This window comes from Somniosus microcephalus, chromosome 1 (assembly GCF_052327205.1).
Source record: "Somniosus microcephalus isolate GS21.2 chromosome 1, FLI_Smic_1.0, whole genome shotgun sequence".
Lineage (NCBI taxonomy): Eukaryota > Metazoa > Chordata > Chondrichthyes > Squaliformes > Somniosidae > Somniosus > Somniosus microcephalus.
In genome coordinates this window covers 400,333,983-400,358,034 of record NC_140987.1, presented here as the reverse complement: position 1 = coordinate 400,358,034, position 24,052 = coordinate 400,333,983, and the positions used below count along the sequence as shown (strand labels likewise).

The 24,052-nt window shown below is 50.0% G+C and overlaps 1 protein-coding gene across 1 annotated transcript in view; it reads right to left on the bottom strand.

Moving 5' to 3' along the window:
• tex11 (testis expressed 11) overlaps positions 1 to 24,052 on the bottom strand; it is a 300,617-nt gene that overhangs the window by 221,560 nt on the left and 55,005 nt on the right. Inside the window, exons 8-9 of the mRNA XM_085992186.1 lie at positions 9,874 to 9,959; positions 7,082 to 7,139 (exon numbers count right to left, since the gene is read on the bottom strand). Coding sequence (XP_085848312.1) covers positions 7,082 to 7,139; positions 9,874 to 9,959 — 144 coding nt within the window. The remainder of the gene's footprint in view (positions 1 to 7,081; positions 7,140 to 9,873; positions 9,960 to 24,052) is intronic.

Sequence of the window (24,052 nt, the reverse complement as noted above, 5' to 3'; positions counted from 1 at the left end):
AATCAAGGATAGTCAGCATGGATTTGTAAAGGGGAGGTCGTGTCTCACTAGCTTGATAGAATTTTTTGAGGAGGTAACAAGGAGGGTAGATGAGGGTAGTGCGTTTGATGTAGTGTATATGGATTTTAGCAAGGCTTTTGATAAGGTCCCACATGGCAGACTGGTCACAAAAGTAAAAGCCCATGGGATCCAAGGGAAAGTGGCAAGTTGGATCCAAAATTGGCTCAGAAGTAGGAAGCAAAGTGTTATGGTCGATGGGTGTTTTTGTGACTGGAAGGTTGTTTCCAGTGGGGTTCCGCAGGGCTCAGTACTAGGTCCCTTGCTTTTTGTGATATATGTCAATGATTTAGACTTGAATGTAGGGGGTATGATTAAGAAGTTTGCAGATGATACAAAAATTGGCCGTGCATTGGATAATGAAGAAGAAAGATGCCGACTGGGCCAAATGGCCTCCTTCTGTGCTGTTATGACTCTATGACTGCAGGAAGATATCAATGGACTGGTCAGGTGGGCAGAACAGTGCCAAATGGAATTCAATCCAAACAAGTGCGAGGTAATGCATTTGGGGAGGGCTAACAAGGCAAGGGAATACACAATAAATGGTAGGACACTGATAAGTGCAGAGGAACAGAGGGACCTTGGAGTGCATGTCCACAGATCCCTGAAGGCAGCAGGTCAGGTAGATAAGGTGGTTAAGAAGGCATACGGGATACTTGCCTTTATTAGCCGAGGCTTAGAATATAAGAGCAGGGAGGTTATGCTTGAACTGTATAAAATGCTAGTTAGGCCTCAGCAACAGTACTGCGTGCAGTTCTGGTCACCACATTACAGGAAAGATGTGATTGCGCTAGAGAGGGTAGAGAGGAGATTTACGAGGATGTTGCCTGGACTGGAGAATTTTAGCTATGAGGAAAGATTGGAGAGGCTCGGAAATAACAACAGAAAATGCTGGAAAAACTCAGCAGGCCAGGCAACATCCATGGAGAGAAATTAGAGTCGACGGACTCTAAATTTCTCTCCACGGATGTTGCCTGGCCTGCTGAGTTTTTCCAGCATTTTCTGTTGTTATTTCGGATTTCCAGCATCTGCAGTATTTTACTATCGTTGGAGAGGCTCGGATTGTTTTCTTTGGAACAGAGGTGGCTGAGGAGAGACCTAATTGAGGTGTATAAAATTATGAGGGACCTAGATAGAGTGGATAGGAAGGAACTATTTCCCTTAGCAGAAGGGTCAATAAAAAGGGGGCATAGATTTAAAGTAATTGGTCGGAAGTTTAGAGGGGATTTGAGGAGAAATGTTTTCACCCAGGAGGGTGGTGGGGGTCTGGAACTCTGCCTGAAAGGGTGATAGAGGCAGAGATCCTCATCACATTTAAAAAGTACTTGGATATGCACTTGAAGTGCCATAACCTACAAGGCTACGGACCAAGTGCTGGAAAGGGGGATTAGGGTGGATAGCTCTGTCGGCAGGCACAGACTAATGGGCCGAATGGCCTCCTTCTGTGCTGTAAATTTCTATGATTCTATGACAAACTGATTACAGTTCCGATTTCTGGTACAGTGTTGCAAGTTTCACCTGTTACAGGCTGGATTGAGGAATAATGCTAACTTAAACAATGTTGTGTTTGTGAACAAGGTTTCTGACTATTACTTGTATCCCTTCATGAACCTCTGAAAAATGCACAATCACGCACAGCTTTACTACATCAAGCTGCATTGTGTTTCCTGTCACCTGCTACTATCCAGCCTCTTGGTGCCATCCTAATTATTGTCCCATTTCTCTTTCCTCTAAATCGTTCTCAACAACCACAGCCCACAGACAAAGACACCTCAGGGGAGAATCCTTCACCTCATAGTACTGTAGTAGAGTTAGTAAACCTTTTAAGAAAACCACTATGGGTGGCTCACTTGGGTGACAAAAGAATTCACTACAATATTGTGTTTGGAATTAAACCATTTGCAAATTTGACCCAGTTGGCTTATAATCGGGGCCATGAAATAAATTTAAGTTTCAGTTTTATCAACTAGACTTTGCAACTGTGCATTAACATGCATCAGAACGATCTGCAAGATTTGAGAGGAAGTTTTATAGACACAAGATTAGAAGGTCACGCATAAAAAAATCTCTTAAAAGGGAGCCATCCCCCGATTTAGTTAGTTCCTTTCCTATTTTATCCACAGTATGAGAAATGTAACTGAATATAAAAACTTCTTACCAGCTTAAGTGATTCTACATACACTTTAAAGCATCCCATCTGCATAATCCTATGTACAATATATATATACTCCATATACACGTCTACACACATGTACAGATAAACTATAAATTGTTTCACATCTGCAAATACCACTAATACATATATTATATATAAACCACTAGCTGAAGTGCCCGGCAGTGCCGAGGGTCTTTTGAGGGCATGTTGTTGTTGGAAGAGAGAGAGAGACAGCGACTGGGGGGGAAGAGAGAGAGCGACAGGAGGAAGAGAGAGAGCGACTGGGGGGGGGGGGGGGAAAGAGAGAGAGCGGATGGGGGGAAGAGAGCGACTGGGGGGAAGAGAGAGAGCGACTGGGGGGGAAGAGAGAGAGCGACTGGGGGGGAAGAGAGAGAGCGACTGGGGGGGAAGAGAGAGAGCGACTGGGGGGGAAGAGAGAGAGCGACTGGGGGGAAGAGAGAGAGCGACGGGGGGGAAGAGAGAGCGCGACGGGGGGGAAGAGAGAGAGCGACTGGGGGGGAAGAGAGAGAGCGACTGGGGGGAAGAGAGAGAGCGACGGGGGGAAGAGAGAGAGCGACTGGGGGGAAGAGAGAGAGCGACTGGGGGGGAAGAGAGAGAGCGACTGGGGGGGAAGAGAGAGAGCGACTGGGGGGGAAGAGAGAGAGCGACTGGGGGGAAGAGAGAGAGCGACTGGGGGGAAGAGAGAGAGCGACTGGGGGGGAAGAGAGAGAGCGACTGGGGGGAAGAGAGAGAGCGACTGGGGGGAAGAGAGAGCGCGACTGGGGGGAAGAGAGAGAGCGACTGGGGGGAAGAGAGAGAGCGACTGGGGGGAAGAGAGAGAGCGACTGGGGGGAAGAGAGAGAGCGACTGGGGGGAAGAGAGAGAGCGACTGGGGGGAAGAGAGAGAGCGACTGGGGGGAAGAGAGAGAGCGACTGGGGGGAAGAGAGAGAGCGACTGGGGGGAAGAGAGAGAGCGACTGGGGGGAAGAGAGAGAGCGACTGGGGGGAAGAGAGAGAGCGACTGGGGGGAAGAGAGAGAGCGACTGGGGGGAAGAGAGAGAGCGACTGGGGGGAAGAGAGAGAGCGACTGGGGGGAAGAGAGAGAGCGACTGGGGGGGAAGAGAGAGAGCGACTGGGGGGGAAGAGAGAGAGCGACTGGGGGGGAAGAGAGAGAGCGACTGGGGGGGAAGAGAGAGAGCGACTGGGGGGAAGAGAGAGAGCGACTGGGGGGAAGAGAGAGAGCGACTGGGGGGAAGAGAGAGAGCGACTGGGGGGAAGAGAGAGAGCGACTGGGGGGAAGAGAGAGAGCGACTGGGGGGAAGAGAGAGAGCGACTGGGGGGAAGAGAGAGAGCGACTGGGGGGAAGAGAGAGAGCGACTGGGGGGAAGAGAGAGAGCGACTGGGGGGAAGAGAGAGAGCGACTGGGGGGAAGAGAGAGAGCGACTGGGGGGAAGAGAGAGAGCGACTGGGGGGAAGAGAGAGAGCGACTGGGGGGAAGAGAGAGAGCGACTGGGGGGAAGAGAGAGAGCGACTGGGGGGAAGAGAGAGAGCGACTGGGGGGAAGAGAGAGAGCGACTGGGGGGAAGAGAGAGAGCGACTGGGGGGAAAGAGAGAGAGCGACTGGGGGGAAAGAGAGAGAGCGACTGGGGGGAAAGAGAGAGAGCGCGACTGGGGGGAAAGAGAGAGAGCGCGACTGGGGGGAAGAGAGAGAGCGCGACTGGGGGGAAGAGAGAGAGCGCGACTGGGGGGAAGAGAGAGAGCGCGACTGGGGGGAAGAGAGAGAGCGCGACTGGGGGGAAGAGAGAGAGCGCGACTGGGGGGAAGAGAGAGAGCGCGACTGGGGGGAAGAGAGAGAGCGCGACTGGGGGGAAGAGAGAGAGCGCGACTGGGGGGAAGAGAGAGAGCGCGACTGGGGGGAAGAGAGAGAGCGCGACTGGGGGGAAGAGAGAGAGCGCGACTGGGGGGAAGAGAGAGAGCGCGACTGGGGGGAAGAGAGAGAGAGCGACTGGGGGGAAGAGAGAGAGCGCGACTGGGGGGAAGAGAAAGAGCGCGACTGGGGGGGAAGAGAGAGAGCGCGACTGGGGGGAAGAGAGAGAGCGCGACTGGGGGGAAGAGAGAGAGCGCGACTGGGGGGAAGAGAGAGAGCGCGACTGGGGGGAAGAGAAAGAGCGCGACTGGGGGGGAAGAGAGAGAGCGCGACTGGGGGGAAGAGAGAGAGCGCGACTGGGGGGAAGAGAGAGAGCGCGACTGGGGGGAAGAGAGAGAGCGCGACTGGGGGGAAGAGAGAGAGCGCGACTGGGGGGAAGAGAGAGAGCGCGACTGGGGGGAAGAGAGAGAGCGCGACTGGGGGGGAAGAGAGAGAGCGCGACTGGGGGGAAGAGAGAGAGCGCGACTGGGGGGAAGAGAGAGAGCGCGACTGGGGGGAAGAGAGAGAGCGCGACTGGGGGGAAGAGAGAGAGCGCGACTGGGGGGAAGAGAGAGAGCGCGACTGGGGGGAAGAGAGAGAGCGCGACTGGGGGGAAGAGAGAGAGCGCGACTGGGGGGAAGAGAGAGAGCGCGACTGGGGGGGAAGAGAGAGCGCGACTGGGGGGAAGAGAGAGCGCGACTGGGGGGAAGAGAGAGCGCGACTGGGGGGAAGAGAGAGCGCGACTGGGGGGAAGAGAGAGCGCGACTGGGGGGAAGAGAGAGCGCGACTGGGGGGAAGAGAGAGCGCGACTGGGGGGAAGAGAGAGCGCGACTGGGGGGAAGAGAGAGCGCGACTGGGGGGAAGAGAGAGCGCGACTGGGGGGAAGAGAGAGCGCGACTGGGGGGAAGAGAGAGCGCGACTGGGGGGAAGAGAGAGCGCGACTGGGGGGAAGAGAGAGCGCGACTGGGGGGAAGAGAGAGCGCGACTGGGGGGAAGAGAGAGCGCGACTGGGGGGAAGAGAGAGCGCGACTGGGGGGAAGAGAGAGCGCGACTGGGGGGAAGAGAGAGCGCGACTGGGGGGAAGAGAGAGCGCGACTGGGGGGGGGAGGGGGAGGAAGGGAAGGGGGAAAGGGGAGGGGGGAAAGGGGAGGGGAGGGGGAAAGGGGGGGGTGGGAAAGGGGAGGGGGGAAAGGGGAGGGGGAAAGGGGAGGGGGGAAAGGGGAGGGGGGAAAGGGGAGGGGGGAAAGGGGAGGGGGGAAAGGGGAGGGGGGAAGGGGAGGGGGGAAAGGGGAGGGGGGGAAACAGGAGGAGGGGGAAAGGGGAGGGGGGAAAGGGGAGGGGAGGGGGAAAGGGGGGGGTGGGAAAGGGGAGGGGGAAAGGGGAGGGGGAAAGGGGAGGGGGGAAAGGGGAGGGGGGAAAGGGGAGGGGGGAAAGGGGAGGGGGGAAAGGGGAGGGGGGGAAACAGGAGGAGGGGGAAAGGGGAGGGGGGAAAGGGGAGGGGGGAAAGGGGAGGGGGGGGAAGAGGAGAGGAGGGGGAAAAGGGGAGGGGGAGGAAGGGGGGGAGGGAGGGAGGGGGAAGGGGAGGGGGAGAGGGAAGGGGGAGGAGGGGGGGAAGGAGGGGGGGAAGGGGGGGGAGAGGGGGAGGAGGGGGAGGGGGAGAGGGGAGAGGGATGGGGGATGGGGAGAGGGGGGGAGGGGAGGGGGAGAGGGGAGGGGGGGCGGGGGGGAGGGGAGTAGAGGGAGGGGAGGGGAGGGGAGGGAGAGGGGGAGGGCAGGGGAGGGGGAGAGAGGAGGAGGAGGGGGAGGGGGAGAGGTGGGGGAAGGAGGGGGGAGCCAGCAGACCCTCTCCCCTCTGCCGGCGATGGCTCTGCTGAGCTCCGTGCCGCCCCACGCACTGACATGCCGAGTGCAGCGCCCCGGTCAGCCCGAGCCCCGCCCTCCTGAGGCCGGGCCTGAGGCGGCTTGAGACGGCCGACTGCGGCTGGCCGGGCCCGGTTGCCTTGGTAACCCTTCTCCACTCTCCGCCTCCCGATCTCCGGGACCGGGCCTGAGCGGCTTGAGATGGTCGATTGCGGCTGGCGAGCCCGGTTGCCGGGGTAACCCTCTCCGCTCCCCATTCCCTCCCGAGCCCCGACCCCCCCCCCGCGCTCTGTGTGGAGGTGCGCGTGCGCCATGCATCGCGAGCGCAAATGAAGCGCGAGGAGCTTGCAGTGAGCCCAGCCAGCCTTTACCAAGATGGCTGGCCGCTGGTTCGGAATCGGGCCCAGCGGGGGGGGGGGGGGGTGAGTGGTGGGAGGAGCTTGCCACAAAACAATTGCCTAGGGTCCAGCATGGCTGGCAACAGACGCCCAGGCTTCGAGGCCTACCTGCAAAAACGGGGAAAGGTAGGAAAATTAATGAGATTAGGTAAAAGATTTAGAAGGTAATTAACTTTTTTTAAAAACAATGTGTGTTTTAAAAGCAACTTTTTTTTTTTTAATGACGCAGAAAGCGGGAAAAAGAAATGAAAAGTTTGGAATCAAGATGGCGGCGACTCACCTCGGTTCAGAATGATAAGGCCCGCCCACACATGCACCGATTGGTCAACCGTCAGGTCACTGAACTGTAGGACTGGTCAATCATCACGTCACTCAACTGTAGGATGGCCCGCCCGCACACACAATGAACCCACCCCCACTCGATGCAAATAAGCGGATAATGAGAGGAATTTTGAAAGTTTTTTGGATACCGTCAGCACAATTTTTGTCCGACCGTCGGCACAATTTTTGTCCGAGCAAAAAGTAAATATGCCTACAAGAGTCCCCTAATGATGAGCTTTCTTTTGATATAACATATGTGTAGGTACGCTCTATAACTTTTGATTGTATAGCCGGACAGAGAGACAGACAGAGAGACAGACAGAGAGACAGACAGAGAGACAGACAGAGAGACAGACATATCCTTTTATATATATAGATACATACCTGCACAGGAGAACCCGGGGAATATTTTTTATCCATTTTCCCAATGTCGTAGCTCTGACTGGTGGTAGAAAACACACTTTTAGCAATATTAACAGTAGGTACAACAAAAAATGATCTACCCAGTAGGGTCGCCTTCTTCAAATCCTCTGCGTGTCATCAGGCCAGCCAAGCTCACCCTTGTAGTATAAGAAACAGTAGGCAAAGGTTCAGAACTATCAACATTGGGCAAACACTAGTTGTGAGATGTTTTATGCAAGTTGACTATGTACCCGAAGTGTTGTCTCATGTTAAAAACATGAATGTGGAAGAACTGCATTTATCAGATGAGCTGCCTGTACTTTAAGCCATGTGCACTGTTTTATTACCAATGATGATAGGGCTGCTCCATGTAACTGGTTTTCTTCAGTTATCATTAGACTGCCAAGTCACAACTTCTGGTAATTGCAGGAAAAAACATTTTCAGCCAATCACCTAAAAGAAATAACCTAATACCAGGAAGGATGGGCAACAGCTGTTGGCTAAAAGAAGCTGGTGTGAAACCACATCAAAGTAAGCTTTTAAAATTAAAACAAACTCTAGTGATCCACTGTGCCATTGTTCACATTCTAATGGTCAAAAAGAGTTAATTATCTTGGCAGCTATTTTTAATTATGACACGGACAATAGGGAAAGGAGTTGAATTCTTTGACAAAAGCAAAAATACATAAAATGTTGGGATTTGTATGTGATGAATAGGGTGCAGGATAGAGTGTACCTGTAGGATTTAGTAATTATTAAGATTCTATAACCATTTTAAAATAACTATATGTGAAATTGTATGTTAAAAACCTAAAAAGCCTGTATAAAGTGGCAAATGGCTGAGACCAAAGCATGATGGTAAAATTAAGCCAACATTATGTTAACTGCAAGAATAGTGCTGAGGTAGTGTAGATTTTCTGTTATATTTAAAAACGAGAAACCAGAGGACAAAACATTAATTAAGTCTCAAAGTAAGATAGAGGGTTTTCAATACCTAACATCCCTTATCATTGAAGTTTCAGACCAGTCAAGATAATGGGCTATGGGAAAGGCAAAAGATGTAAAAGTTCTCATACTCAAAGTTCACAGCAGAAAAGGGGAAGGAATCATAGACCGTACTTGTGAAGGTCAGAATGGTGAGACTGCCCAAGCAGCTGCAAGTTGCTATGTATTTTGAAGGGGGAAAAAAGGTATAAAGGAACAGCTATTGAACACTGAAAGCAGCATGAAACCAGAGGATGAGAAGCTTCAGTCAACAGAACACAGCAAGAGTTAAAGAGACTGCGCCACAGTCACTCGGAAGGAACGCCGGGGTTCGATGAACAAACTGCGACTATCTTCTTGTTAAGTATTACTTCTTTGTACTGGATGTTTAATGCTTAATAAACCTGTTTTACTTATACACAATATACCTGTACCCAGAGTGGTTTGTGTAGTCATGGATAAATTAATTCAGAGCTTTTGAAAGCTACAAGGGAGCTCGCTCATAACTATTGCTGGCAAGGTGTTCCCTTCTACCCACACATTCTTACAGTATTGGCTAACTTTGCGTGGTTGTCCATTAGGCAGTACTGTACAATTCCAAGCACCTCCCTTTCCCAGCACCAGTACAAACCTCAACTGTACAACCAACTTCTTCTGTGCACAGCACCTACATCATGCACGGTTCTGTTTTCCCAACATCCATGGGTAACATTATGATACGTGGCATGCTATTTGTCAACTACTCAATGTATGCCACTGGTTTTGCAGAAGAGAGCACATAACAAAAGAGAGGATGGCAACTGGTGGAGAACCAGCAAACCTGAATTTTCTCTTCACTTTGGAGGAACAGGCAAACACAGGAGCAGGAGATAGCAATCGATCCTTCCGTTAGTCTCCATCCTATCAAGTCATGCATTCACTGACATCGAAATATGCATTGAACAGTAGATTTATGCCAGTATCGTCGGAGAATGCTACATGCCATGAAGTTGTAATGAGAACGTACTTGTATTTTATTTTCTCCTTCCCTTCTGTAGGTACAAATAGAAGAAACTGAGGTGGGGGCCTGTGACTAAGAGCAGCCATGCATCTCACAGCACATTATGTCACTCAATCTCACCTAGGCAAGCAGCAGCTCATGTAGATCTATACCAGGGTATTTAGAAGATGAATTTGACGACAGCACACTGGGTGAAACATAGAGCACAAGTGAGCAAGAGCAGGTGGAAATGGCCCAGGAGGAGCAGGAAACAGCTGACTGAAATGTGAGATTGTATCTATCCACAGCTGATGAGGAGAGGAACACTGATCTCTGAGCTCCAGCATGAAAAATTGTTGGAGTCATTGGGGAGCGTTGCTACTAGCTTTCATCACATGTGGCTAGTATGGAGGATTCTGCAACTTGCATTGTGTAGTATACTATTGGATGGGATAGTCTGCAATCCACTGCCATTGCAGGAACCCGCTTTATTAATCTAATTTTATAAACGTAGTCCATAAATAAATTGCATACACTGACACCACTTTTCTAAAAAAAACTATTATTGGGAATTTCCTTGTGGCTTCTCCCACTCCGCCGCCATAACTTTGGCAAAAGTTGGACAAAAACCCTGTTAACATGCATAAACGGCGTTTCTGCTGAACAACCTACCAAAGTTATGGCAGCGGAGCAGGAGAAGTCCCAAGGAAATTCTTTGTATATAACTGTATAGAAGGATTAAATTTAATATCTTTGTCACAAGAGCCATTGGTGGGAATCATTCAAACTTAGTAAAATAAACCATCCTTACCTCAGCCAGAAAGCGCTTTCTTCGTATTTCTTCTGCTGATAGGTTTCTACTCCGAAATTGTAGCACAGCAGGGACAAGTAACCTGTCTAAAACAAAACACTTAGCTCCATGCTGATATCACGATAAGCAGAAAGTGAAACTGACGTGAAGAATACTGATTTTTTTTTCAGAAGGAAACAACCACAAGTAGGATAAAAATCCATATTCTTCAGGTCTCAACAACATAAGAAAGCCAAAGTGTAAAAAGTCAATTTGTCTCCATCTGGAATCCATGGATTTTCCATCTCCCACCACTACCATTTATTGGTCTGTTAGAAATTAGGGATACCTAAAATATATATGGTTATGCAAATGAAATTGTGACGCGAATAATACTGTGTTTAGATGATTGTATTAGAACTTGAGACAAAAGTGTCTCTTCAGACTAGTATTAGAATAGCTGGATAGATGCTTAGAATTGCTCATGTTTTTGGTTCCCTGCGGATGTTATAACATTCTGCACCGTCGCAGTCACATCTGACCTTGCTTCCAGGCTAGCTATCTGCTGTTGTAAGTAAGGATTTCAACTTTGGTTAATGTATCCTTAATTTGACCAAACTAAGGGCCAACACCTATGTTTCTTTGATTACTACTAATAACCATATTATAATGCTAAGTTAGGATTCTGAATTTGTTTAACAAAGCTGCTTCAAAATGCGTAAGTTAACCAGTGTGTGAGAATAGCTTTGGGAATTTAATGATTTAGTCAATGGTACAATAGTCTGATAATGGAATGAAAGAGTTAGTTTTGCACAGCTAAGCTGCATGAACATAAATAACTGATAAGCAGCTATGAACATCTGAAGGCCGAGAATGACATGTCTGACTCCAAACTTGGGAGGATACGGAGAGATAAGAGGAATTCAGATGGATGGTGCCTTCAAAATGTATAAACAGGAAAGATGTGTGAGGGAAGAGCATGAGACCCCTTAGGGGGGGCTTTTCATTTGAAAGTTAAGACAAAAGTACTCAACATACCATTGGGCACCTTGGTTTAAGAAGAACCCTTACAGGTTAAATGGTCCTGTCCATATTCTTCATCAGGTCCACCCCTAAAAAGAGAATAAAAGCAAGACCCGAAAAGCCCTTAGCACAGACGGTGGAGTGAGAACTCCCAAGGGTGGACACCATGCTGACTTCAGTCTAACACACTTGGGTAGTTCAAGGAGAGAGAGATACGTGAGACAAGGAGAGCTGTTCGCACATGCCAGCCATCTGTCCAACCAGCTGCTTGTCACGGTTGTATGTTTTATTGCTGTATAACTAGTGTGTTATATTCCATCTTAAACGCCGATTAAATGCAATATACCCACCATATTGGTTTGCACTCGATCCTGATTATTTGAAAGACCAGAGATAATCTAATCTCTACAATCGGCTATCTTAAGGAACACTAAAGGGCAAATTTTCCAAATGTGCATTCCTGGCGCCCAGAGCAGACATCTAGAAATCACACATGTGCAGCCCATGATTTTCTGTCTATTAAAATGAATAGACAGGAAACCATATTTAGAAATGTCTCTATATGACGAGCATTCTGTCAGACACAGAGGATTCATCTTGTTTCACATCATAACACGTTACATTGTAGCAAAGCCACCAAAGAGACTCTCACAGTAACTTGTACAATTGTCTTTAATCATTATTGTTACCTTTTAATGTTTGCCCTGTTTAAACAGCGCGGGATCGATAAAATCGCGATCTGACGCGATGACGTCATCACGTGGGTCACATGACGTTCCCAATGGCGGGAAACGTGATGATGTCATGACGTCAGGGTTGGAGGGCGTTTCCAGTTAGTCCTCGTGGAGTGAGCTAGTGTACAGACCTGTTTGGAGTTTCTCCTGCGTTTTTGTTTTGTAATACTTTCAGTGCATTAAACTAAGTTTGTTAACTACCAGTTTAGTTCACAGTCTTTTTGTTAGGAGTGCACAGACTCCTACATTGGTGACCCCGAATCCTCACGATCGTTTTTCGCGGTGGACACGGAACGCAGGCCAGTGATGGATGCCAACGCTGTGGCCTTGAAGCTCCCCCAATTCTGGGAACAGGCGGCCTCCTGGTTTGTGCAGGCCGAGGCGCAATTTGAACTCTGCAACATCGTGCAGGACCAGACCCGATATTTGTACGTGGTCTCCGCCCTCGATAGCTCGACGGCGTCGAGGATCATCAGCCTTCTGGAGAACCCCCCGAATGCTGACAAGTATGTAGCCATCAAGACTCGGCTGCTGCAGGTATTTGGCCTTACCAAGGCGAAGCACGCTCGCCGCTTACTGACACTACCAGGGTTAGGTGACTCCAAACCCTCGGAACTAATGAGCCACATGCTAACGCTCCTGGGGTCCGAACCCCCATGTTTCCTGTTCCGCGAGTTGTTCCTTACGCAGCTGCCCGAACACGTCCAGGCAGCCCTCGCCAGATCAGACACCGGGGACTGCATCGCGCTCGCCGAAGAGGCAGATGAAATTTACGCGGTCCGGCAGCAATACTGCGCCATCGCACAACGCCCCGCCCCGAGGGGCCCGGCCCCGGCGCCTCCGACGGCCGGTTACTGTTACTACCACACTCGTTTCGGCCCGAAGGCCCGCTGCTGCCGACCACCGTGTGGTTTCGTGCCCAGACCATCGAACAGACCGCCGCGAGTCAAGACCACCGTGTCCGGTGCGTCCCCCGCGGCCACGATGGTGATCGGCGACTCCGGGAATCTCATGTATTTAACCGACTCCATCTCGGGCCGTCGTTTTTTGTGTGACACGGGGGCACAGTGCAGCATACTTCCCGCCTCGGTCCTCGACCTTCGGACGGGGTCCTCCCCTCCAAGCTGCCAACGGGGGTACAATCCGCACTTGCGGGAAACGACGGGTGCAAGTCTGTTTCGGTAACCAGCGCTTTACCTGAGCCGTGGTCAGCTCGGCAACAACGGCAGCTGACTTACATCTCCGAGTTCACCACCGACGTCAGGCATGTGGCCGGCAAGGACAATGTCGTCGCTGATTGCCTCTCCCGCGCCGCCGTCCAGGCCGTTCAATTAGGCATTGACTTCGCAAGAATGGCAGCCGACCAGGCTGTCGACCCGGAGACTCAGGCCTTTCGTTCTGTCCCCGCCAGCCTCCAGCCGAGAGATGTACCGTTCCATGCGGCAGGTACCACTCTACTCTGCGACGTTTCGTTGGGTGCACCCAGTCCGATTGTGCCGTCCACCTGGCGCCGAGGCGTTTTCGACGCCATACACGGGCTGTCGCATCCTGGAGTGCAGGCGTCGCAGAAGCTGCTAGTCTCCAAATTCGTATGGAGAGGAATACACAAAGAGGTCCGCGACTGGGCGAACACTTGTGTGGTTTGTCAACGGGCCAAGGTGCAACGGCACGTCAGGGCCCCTCTGGCCACCTTCGAGGTACCGGAGCGGCGTTTTGACCACATTCACGTTGACCTAGTGGGCCCACTTCCACCGTCCCGTGGTTTTACGCACCTTCTGACAATGGTGGATCGCACCACGAGGTGGCCGGAGGCGGTTCCCCTGACGTCCACCACCTCTGTGGATATCGCACGAGTCTTCATTTCATCATGGGTAGCCCGGTTTGGTGACCCTGCGATTTCGTCAAATCGCGGGCCGCAATTTTTGTCGGAACTATGGAATGAGGTGGCCTCAGTGTTGGGCACTAAACTACACCGCACTACGGCTTATCACCCGCAAGCGAACGGCTTGTGCGAGCGGTTCCACCGTTCATTGAAGGTGTCGCTCAGGGACAGCCTTCTGGATGCAGCATGGGTCGATAAACTGCCGTGGGTGATGCTGGGACTGCGCACGGCACCGAAGGAGGATCTACAGTCGTCGGCCGCGGAAATGGTTTACGGTCAGCCACTTCGAGTTCCGGGCGAGTTCCTGCCGTCCCCTACGCGGCCGTGGTCTGCAGCCAGTCAGCGAGAGGCCCATCGGGACGCGGCTCAGTGTTTCCGCACAGTTCCGACCTCGCAGCACGGTTTGCCTTCTTCCAACATCCCTGGGGAGCTGTCAAAGGCCAAGTTCGTCTTTGTGCGCCAAGACGGCCATCGTACCCCGCTCGCACCTCCTTATGCAGGTCCGTTCCAGGTTCTACAGACCGGGGACAAGAGTTTTGTGATCGACGTCGGGGGCAAGCCTGATTACATCTCTGTTGATCGCCTCAAACCTGCGCACCTGGACCTCGAACAGCCGGTTGAACTGGCGCAGCCTCCGCGCCGGGGCCGGCCGCCGCTACGCCTAACCGCACCGTGCTACCTGCCAGCTCACCACCTGCTCAGCGGTTTCCTCTCTGGGAATTTAGGAGTCGGTCAAACAGGCTTGTCCGACTTCCTCGGCGATTGACTTTCCTCATTAAAGACAATTCTGGGGGGGCGTATGTGGCAAAGCCACCAAAGAGACTCTCACAGTAACTTGTACAATTGTCTTTAATCATTATTGTTACCTTTTAATGTTTGCCCTGTTTAAACAGCGCGGGATCGATAAAATCGCGATCTGACGCGATGACGTCATCACGTGGGTCACATGACGTTCCCAATGGCGGGAAACGTGATGATGTCATGACGTCAGGGTTGGAGGGCGTTTCCAGTTAGTCCTCGTGGAGTGAGCTAGTGTACAGACCTGTTTGGAGTTTCTCCTGCGTTTTTGTTTTGTAATACTTTCAGTGCATTAAACTAAGTTTGTTAACTACCAGTTTAGTTCACAGTCTTTTTGTTAGGAGTGCACAGACTCCTACATTGGTGACCCCGAATCCTCACGATCGTTTTTCGCGGTGGACACGGAACGCAGGCCAGTGATGGATGCCAACGCTGTGGCCTTGAAGCTCCCCCAATTCTGGGAACAGGCGGCCTCCTGGTTTGTGCAGGCCGAGGCGCAATTTGAACTCTGCAACATCGTGCAGGACCAGACCCGATATTTGTACGTGGTCTCCGCCCTCGATAGCTCGATAGTTTTTGTTAGGAGTGCAGACTCCTACAACATATTATTATAGGAGCAACTCCATTCTGGGAGAGTTTGTCTGCTGCCTTTGTTTCTCTGTTCTGGGAAAGGTGGAGAAATCCACATCCCTTGCTAGTATACAGATTGCTTGTAGGGGGCATTTTGTGAGGATAAATGGTTTGCTTCTTCAGATCAAATGAGAGTTGGCCAACACAAGAAAGTCACAGCTGTTATCTGAAATTTCCATCTCAGCAGGGGGCCCTATTTATCAGCATCACAGATGAAGAACTAGCAGTCTGGTATCCAAGAGGTCACCTTGTAAATTAAACTTGTTTGACAGGTTTTACACTGCAAGGAGTTTTTCATTGTAGGTTAACTTTGATTAATTGTAAATGATAACTGTATTTTCCTTGTACTAGCCTGGATCAAGGAGAAAGAGATATATAACTGAGATTGGCGTCCTCACTTGCCAGTTCCCTTCTTGCTGTACTGCTATATGGGCCAGAAGCTAAAGAAATAGTCTGAAGTGTCTTTCTCACATAAAAGCTTTTCATCAAGGTCACGCATTCCAAGTTACAGGTAGTAAGGTTACCAAAATAAATTGCTAAGATCCGCAACTTTTGTTGTTGGAACGGTTTAAAAATACTGGTGACAAATGAACGGCAGAAATCTCATCAAGGCTTCTCCCACTCCGCCACCGTAATTTTGGTGGAACTTCGGCATAAACCCCATTTACGTATGTAAACAGGGTTTCCACTGTAGTTACGGCAAAGTGAGAGAAGACCCAAAGAAATTCCCGTCAGTATTCTACACATCCTGCTGTGTAATTCATTTTGCTTTTGTGTTATTTTTGTCTCAAGAAAAACTAATTAGTAGTTTTTAACCTGAGTTATATGTTCTGTTGGTGTGATATTTTCTACCAATTTTGGAGCCATCAGTACAGGAATAACCTATATTGGTTTCAGTGCACCTATCAACAGTAGAAGGGGTTCATTGTCTTCCTTGGCACACTATGTCCTAGATACATTGCACAGGTGGTCAAGTTTTTACTCATTGAAAATGCATGCTTATCTATGGAAGGGGACTTCTGTGCTGAGCAGGGCTAGGAAGTATCAATGGGCTGGATTTTACCATTGGTGGTGGGTCAGATGGTTGGTGGATCCCGCTCCCGCCTCCGCTGTCAGACGGGATAATTTATCTATTTTGCCCTAATTGGGCAATTGATTCCCAGCGTGTGCACACCCCTGGCCCAATTAGTTTTTTGGGCCTGAAACTCGCCTCTGATTATGTCATTTCTCCAACTGCATGGTTTCATTTTCAGCCTCTACACTTGTGATTGCTTCTCTTCAAAGTGTTTGGAGCTCGTGGAATGTCTACTTCAAGGTCCAAGGCCTCACCACGGTTTGATGATGACTCCCTCCATGCTCTGGTGGAGGGAGCCAGAGCACAGAAGGGGGTGCTGTTTCCATCCTCTGGGAGAAAAAAACCTCCCCAGCAGTCCAAAGCTGTGTGGCTGCAACTTGCTCAGGAGGTCAGTTCCAGATCAATGTTCAGCAGAACCTGGCTGCAGTGCCGAAAGAGGTTCAATGACCTTGTCCGAACAGGCAAAGTAAGTATAGCATCACCTTTACCCTCATTCTGCTCCCTATCTCCTCTCAGCACCATCACTCTACATTCTCAACCTACTCCTACACAGCCCACTTTATCCTTACATCCTGTCTTGTTTTGCACACTTTGTACAAAAATAATAAATTGCAGGACAACGGAGTATTACAGTTTAAACTCTTTTATGAAGCATCAGGTCTGTGATCTTAAAACATACCGCACCATGTGGACAAGATGGAGTTAGGACCCCTTACAGATGCCTGCAGGCCAATGACAACTCAGCATGTGATCACGTGAGTATAATAGGTATTCCTTACAGATGTCTGCGGGCCAATAATTCAATATGCAAATGTTACACATCCCTTGCACCCTTAACCATTCCCTCTCTCTCTATGTACACAATCACTTCACTATTCGACTGTGCTGCCCTCACACTCCCTATCACTGTTATGCTATGACAACAACTAACAACACACAGGGAGGGCCCTTAGTATTGGGACCTTACTCCATCTTTGTGTCCTTCCTAAGCATCTATGCTATGGATTATCTACACTCACTCCATCATTCTCACTCAAACTCCACTTGTGTCCCTCATTGCAGGAAAAAGAGCCTACAATAAGAGGGAAAGGGCAAAGACAGGAGGAGGGCACCCTCAATAGCCCAGCTCACCGGCGCTGAGGAGGTGGCCCTAGAGATCGTTGGAGCTGAAGAGGATGTGGAAGTGGGGGACGGACAGAGAGGCGCATCAGAGCAAGCTGGTGACAGAATAGTTTTGCATCTCTCTCATTTACATTGCATGAGTGACTGATATGGCTTCTGATGCTCATACATATTGATTTATGATTATCTGCACTAGTCCGTGTGCATGCTAAGTTAATATCACGTCTAACTCATGCCGTTACTCCCCCACAGGACCATCGACAGCCCCCTCCCCACTGTCTAGGAGGCAGGGCCTGAGCCAGAAGACTGCTCAGAGGAACCTGCAACCTCTGAGGGTGCAGCGTCAGCAGAATTAGGCACACCCAGCACCAGCGCAGAAACGTACACCTCGGTGGGACCTTCGGGACATAGAGTAGTGTTGTCATCTGTTGTATCACAGCTCACAAGTGAGCATCAGTGGAGAGTCCTCGTCGGAGGCCACAGGGCGCTCCCAGCTCTGCTCAGCTGCATGTGGACCCTGTGGGCTGGATTTTGTCAATGGGGAGCTTTTGGAGGCGGGACTCCCACTTGTTGGGTTTTAGTCCCGCCTCCATCGACTTGTGGCCAACCCACGCTATTTTCCCTTGATTGACCTTGTTAAGCCCGCTCAGTGGGCTTAGCAGGCCAATTAAGGGAAAGCCAGTTACAGGTAGCGTCAGCGCGTGCCATTTCATCTGTCAAGAGCTTTTGACAGATGAAATGTCATCGTTTGACAGCTCTGTGAAGCTGTCAAACACTGACAATCTGTCTTCTAAGTTGTGTCTTTACTCAAGACTCAATTAGAAAGCCTTCCTGACCAGAAAGCAGAAGGCTGCAGCTTTTGACAGTTCAGCGGCCATTCTGCTTTCTGTGCCGGTGAGCTGAGGGACTCCCGAGACCTGAAGGGAGGAAGCCTGCAGGAAGAAGTAAAGGTAAGTAAAACTTATTAAAACACTTTACACACACCTCACACACTTACCCCTGCAGACATGCACCCATTACTCACCTGCACACCGGACATCTCGGCCCCTCCGACCCCCGCAGACCGACGGCCCGCCTCGCTGACCCTGGCGAGGTTCGGAGCCATCGGGAAGCCCACACTTCAGGGCTCAAAATAGGGATTAGCCAAAAAACTGTCCGTTAACTACCTGTTAACAGGCAGTTAATTGGCATTAATCCCCTTCCCGCCTCGAGGAGGCAGGACCCGGCGCGGGTCGGCTACCGGCGTCCTGGCAAGATGGCATGGAGGCAGGTTGGGTACCCGCCCCCAAATTCTGCCATTTTCCCGGCAGTCCCGCCTCCAAAGCCGCCTCCCCAGGGCTGGCAAAATCCAGCCCTGTGTCTCGGGTCCATCCAGAAGGAGAGCGGTGCTGGAACTCCAGGAACAGGTGCAGGAGTCTCTGGCAGGTTTTATTGCTAGGGTCACTGCAAGTGTGGAGAGGTTGGAGGAGTCCAACGCTAACATCAGCAGAGCCTTTGTGGAAGCATTGGCGCATGAACGCATCACCGCGGTAAGGATGGCAATCTTCGTGGAAAGGATGGCTACGGTAGAGGAGAGGGTGGCTACGGCCATGGAGGAGCTAAGTCTCCAGAGTGTTGAAAACATGGTGAATGTTCAGAATAGACTGACATCTCTGGAAGGGCGATGGGCAGCTTTTGATCAGAAAAACCAGACCTTCATGTAAGTCGTCTGGAGTAGGACTGCCAGTGCAGATACGAGTCCTCATGGCCCCAGTGATGCGCAGCAAGGTGCTGTCAAGCCACTTGCTAGCACTGAAGTGGGGCCGACCCATGAGAGGGATGTTGGTGGCAGACACCAAAGAAGTGGGGGCTCCTCTTCAAGCGCGCTCACTCCCATGCCACTGCAGAGCCCTCGGTCAGAGCCCCACCAGAGTCCTCACCCAACTGAGATGGGCGTCTCAGCCCCTGCACAGACGCACAGGCTCGCAACCCCAGAGGACACCCGCCAAAGGAATTGAAGCAGGAGCAGCATGAAAGTGAGTAAGGGGCCTCCACATCTGCTGAAGCCACAGGGGAAGCACCACGTAGGAGCACACGTAAGTGGAAGATAAAGCACAAGTAGTCACAAGGATAGTCACTTGGGTGTTCTGTTGTGTTTAGTTGGTAAATGCCATCCTTCAGTCAATGTACTAAAATGAAGTGATGGCAAACTGTTGAAGTTCTGGACTCTGTCATTTCGGAAATGGAAGTTCCATATTGAGGGCTCAGGGCAAACTGTATTTGTCATGATGGTGGGTAGTGTGATAGGAAGCCACAGGTTCTTGTCCATTGTCTATGGTGTGGTAAGAAGGTGCCAGGCACATGTGTTTGATTGGCCAACTTAAGCAAATCAGGCCAAGATAAGTGCATCCCTTGCATCCCGGGCAGCAATGTGCTCGCGTGCTGCTGCAGCTGGTTGCTGCACCTCCGCAAGGTCTTTGTTCTCGTTCTCCTCCTCATCTGAGGAGGCTATGCACTGAGCCACTTGTTCCTCAGGCAGCTGCAAGCCACGATGCTGTGTGATGTTGTGTAGTGCACAGCAGACCACGATGATTCTGGAGACTCTGGCTCCACCTGATTGATCAAGGCATCTGAATCGCATCTTCAACAAGCCGATGGATTGCTCGATAATGGACCTGGTCGAAACGTGGCTGGAGTTGTAGTGAGTCATTAGCCACGTCTTCAGGGGCTAGCCCTAGTCTCCAAGTAGCCATCCGCAAAGTTGGTTTGGCGGACTGAAGAGCGGAGGCACGCTAGACTGCCACAGGATGAGCGAGTCATGGCAGCTGCCAGGGTCCTTGGCGCAAACAGGGACTTGAGGGAGTGGACGTCCTTGCGGTTGACAAAAATAGCTGGGCTGTGATGGGGTGTCTTAAGGGCCACATGTGTGCAGTCTACGACGCCCTGCACCCTTGGCAAGCCTGTCATATTTGCAAAGCCAGCCACACGCGCGGTTATACTTGCTTGATCCGTGGAGAAGTGTATGTAATGGTGCGCTTTTGCAAAGAGGACATTGGTTACCTGCGTGACGCAAGTGTGTGCGCTGACTGGGAGATGCCGCTGATGATCCCTGGAAGGAGCCTGAAGCAAAAAAGTTGAGTGTGGTGGTGACTTTGACAGCCACTGCTAAGGGGTGTCCACCGAATCCTCTGGGCTCCAGGTGTTGGTGCAGCATTGCGCAGATGTCAGTGACTACCTCTCGCGAAAGTCTCAGCCTCCTTTGGCACTGCTGCTCAGTCATGTTGAGGAAGCTCATCCTCATCCTGTAAACCCTGTTTTGGGGGTATCTCCTGCGGCGACGTGCTTCCCTGCACTGGCGCTTTCTGCCCTGTGCACCATCAGGTGGGTGAGCAGCAGGTTGGCGCTCCTGTTGTTGTTGTTCCTGGCTCTGCTGCTGCTCTTCGTCCGAATCTAAGGTCCAGGATGAAAGAAAATAAATGGTTCCCATGCTGCTGGCAGCTACCTCAGTCGAGGAAGCGCTCAGTCAATGTGGGGAGAGGGTTTTCCCAGAAGTCACAGTGGAGATGGATCTCAGCTTCACCACTAACAAAAGCAGTAGACCTGCAAAAAGTTCTCCAAGACCTGAAAAAACAAAGTTCTGCCACCTGCAACTGATCCTTGTTGAAATCTCCGTTTTTAAGGTGGAGCTGCAGCTGTTAGGAAGCCAGCCACTTGTGAACGCGACAGGATTAGCTGGCGTGTTTCAGGGGAGACGTGCAGCACGCTAGAAATGTAGGAAAATGTGAAAGGCCTCTCAAAATGGCATTATAGAGGTCCTTGTAGAGGTCCTTAAGTAGTAGTTAAGTGCCTTAAGGGCCTATCTCGTCGCTTGGAACGCGACCGAAACGGACTCTGCAAGCCCGCCTCTGGCAAAGTTGCATGGAGGCGGGTTGACGGTGGGATCGGAACCCACCGTCATTTTTTCCAAAGTTTCCCACCTGATCCGCCTTCAAACCCACCTCCTCAGGGCTGGTAAAATCCAACCCAAAGTGTTTGAATTGTAACAAGCATGTTGTGAAATTTCAAACATAAACTGAACATTTTTAAAGGGCATTGTTGCCCTATTCTTCAGCTTGCAAAGCCTTTTTTTTGGAAAATACCAATGCAACTTCGATCAGTTATGTTATTTGCATGCGATTTCATCATGCACCATTCATTACCGCAGAATACAGCCTTCAGTTAGATTTGGGATTCTTTACGTACAAGTATGTTAACGTTTCTCAGACTTCCTATTTTCATAAAACTTCTGTTTTCCTCCCCTTTTCTGTACTCCTCTCCGGAAGGCAGTGATCCATGCTGGGGTATAATTATGTAAGTACCAGCAGCCTTTAATAATTTACCCAATGGTCACTCTTTATATGCGAGCCTTGATAGTGTGTGCAAGCAGACTATTCATCTGTGAAGTGCATTAGAGCCATGCCTGATCCTGTTCTCACCGGACATTTACATGCATGCGTTTTCCACCAAAGGTAGCTGAATAGTGATCAAGAGCAGGGTCTCTAGCTGATTTGTCACCTCCTTAGACTAGAGAGATGGAGGCCAATTGTAGCATTCCATGTGAGATCAGCCAACTCAACAGACTATGATTTGCACATGGGACCCTCCTGTTTGTAAGGCTCTGTGCCACAGCACATGATACATTGACGCACCAAGCCATCTGGAGAGCTCCTTCACAATAACTTCTGTGGGTTTTTTTTTAAAGGAATTAAATTTTCTGAAAGGTGATCAATACCAGAAGGAGAACAGTATCAAATGATAGCCAGAGACTGTTGAGCAAGATAAATGGGGCTTTTTATGTTAACAGCTCTTGTCATATTGCAAACTTATAAGAATATTTTTTTAATTCATTCAAGGGATGTGAGCATCACTGGCAAGGCCAGCATTAAATTGCCTATCCCTAATTGCCCTTGAGAAGGTGGTGGTGAGCCACCTTCTTGAACCGCTGCAGTCCGTGTGGTGAAAATAATTCCACAGTGCTGTCAGGATGGGAGTTCCAGGATTTCGACCCAGTGACTGTATTGATTTGTATGTGGGTTCAATGACGACACATTCATGGAAGAGAATGACTTTTTATCTAAAGTATGTTCAACTCAGTTAACAGCATTACAGGAGACACCATCTTAGAGATCCATCTAAAATGAAACTAAAACTAAACTGCTTGTCTCTCACATGCCCTCTGCTGGTCAGGCATAAATAATCAATCAGGCAAATATGCTGGTAAGGCATAAATAATCAAACAGGCAAATACCATCACTATTTGCTGATATCATTACATCTCCCTTTCTTAAAACAAAAGTATTTTACTTTTATCTAACAACATGTTTTCTTTGTATTACTCTGCATTTTAACTGTAACACTTAATGAGCTTACATTATCATTATCATGATCAAGGTTTTTTAACCTTGTTTTGTGTGTTCACGTGAAATATGTAAATACACTAGAACTTGAAGAGAGAATAAGATTACATTACTTCCTTCTATAATAAGAGTCCTTAAACTTGCTCAATGAGTCTCTCAGGAGGCTTCACGTGTCTTGAGGATTTTCTGATTGATTGTCCTTGAATCTGAGTTGTTGCCTCCGATGATGGTTTCTCAGCTGTGTGATCAGGTTATTCAACAGTATCAGTCTTTTGACCTGCTGTGTGATCAGGTTGTTCAACAGTATCAGTCTTTTGACCTGCTGTGGCTGGTCCCATGAGAAGATCCCGGCGATTTCTTCGCAGAACAGCACCCTCATCTGTCTGAATGGTGTATGATCTTGGTTGGACTTCACTCAGGACAGTTCCCTTCTGAGTCCATATGTTTGTTTTGTCTTTGAACCTTACTTGGTCACCAGTGTGGAGTTCAGGTAGGTTTTGTGTTTCTCTGTCATAGTAGTACTTCTGCTTTTCTTTCTGTTGTTCTTTGAACTTCCTCACTTTCTCCCCCTCTTTTGTTTTCAGGAGGTTCTCCGGGATGGGTAGGTTTGACCTTAGCAGACGTCCCATAAGGAGTTGGGCTGGTGACATACCACACTCGAGCGGCGTTGTGCGGTATACAAGCATGCTCTGGTAGAAGTCAGTTCCACTGTCTTTTGCCTTGTACATCAGTCTTTTCACTGTCTGGACCGATTTTTCCACTAGACCATTGGACTGTGGAAAGTGAGGACTTGACGTTGTGTGGACAAAGTCCCACTCTTTGGCAAAGTGTTGGAAACTTGCATTGTAAAACTGGGGTCCGTTGTCTGTGAAGGCCTCGTTTGCCACGCCATGTCTGGAGAATATGGCTTTCATACATGTTATCACAGCATCTGCAGTGGTGGTGTACAGTCTACAAACCTCTGGATACAGGGAGTAATAGTCTGTAACTACAAGATAGTCCTTCCCTTGACATACAAATAGGTCAGCGCCTACCTTCTGGTAAGGTCTGTCTGGTGCTGGGTGTGGCTTTAGTGGTTCTACCGGATTGCTTGCTCGATATTTCAGGCAAATTGTGCAGTTTGACACCTCATTTGTCACATCTTGGTTGATTCGTGGCCAGTACATCACCTCTCGTGCTCTTTTCTTACACTTTTCGATTCCCAGGTGTCCTCCATGGATCCTTTTTAGCATCTCTTTTCTCAGACTCTTTGGGATAACTATTTTACTTCCTTTGTAGATGATGTCTTCGACCACTGATAGTTCCGCCCTGCAGTTCCAGTACTCTGCCATGTCAGGTGAGCAGTCTTGCTTCATGTTGGGCCATCCATCCAAGATGCTTTTCCTCAGTTGTCTCATTGTTTCATCTTTGTTTGTCTCAGTCTTTATGAGCTCCATTTTTGCATCTGCTATGGGCAGTGCACTTATGATCATGTCCACGTAGGCGTTCACTTTTTCATCCATTTTGGTGTTTGCGGGCTCACTTGGGTCAACAGCTCTGGACAACGTGTCTGCTGTATACA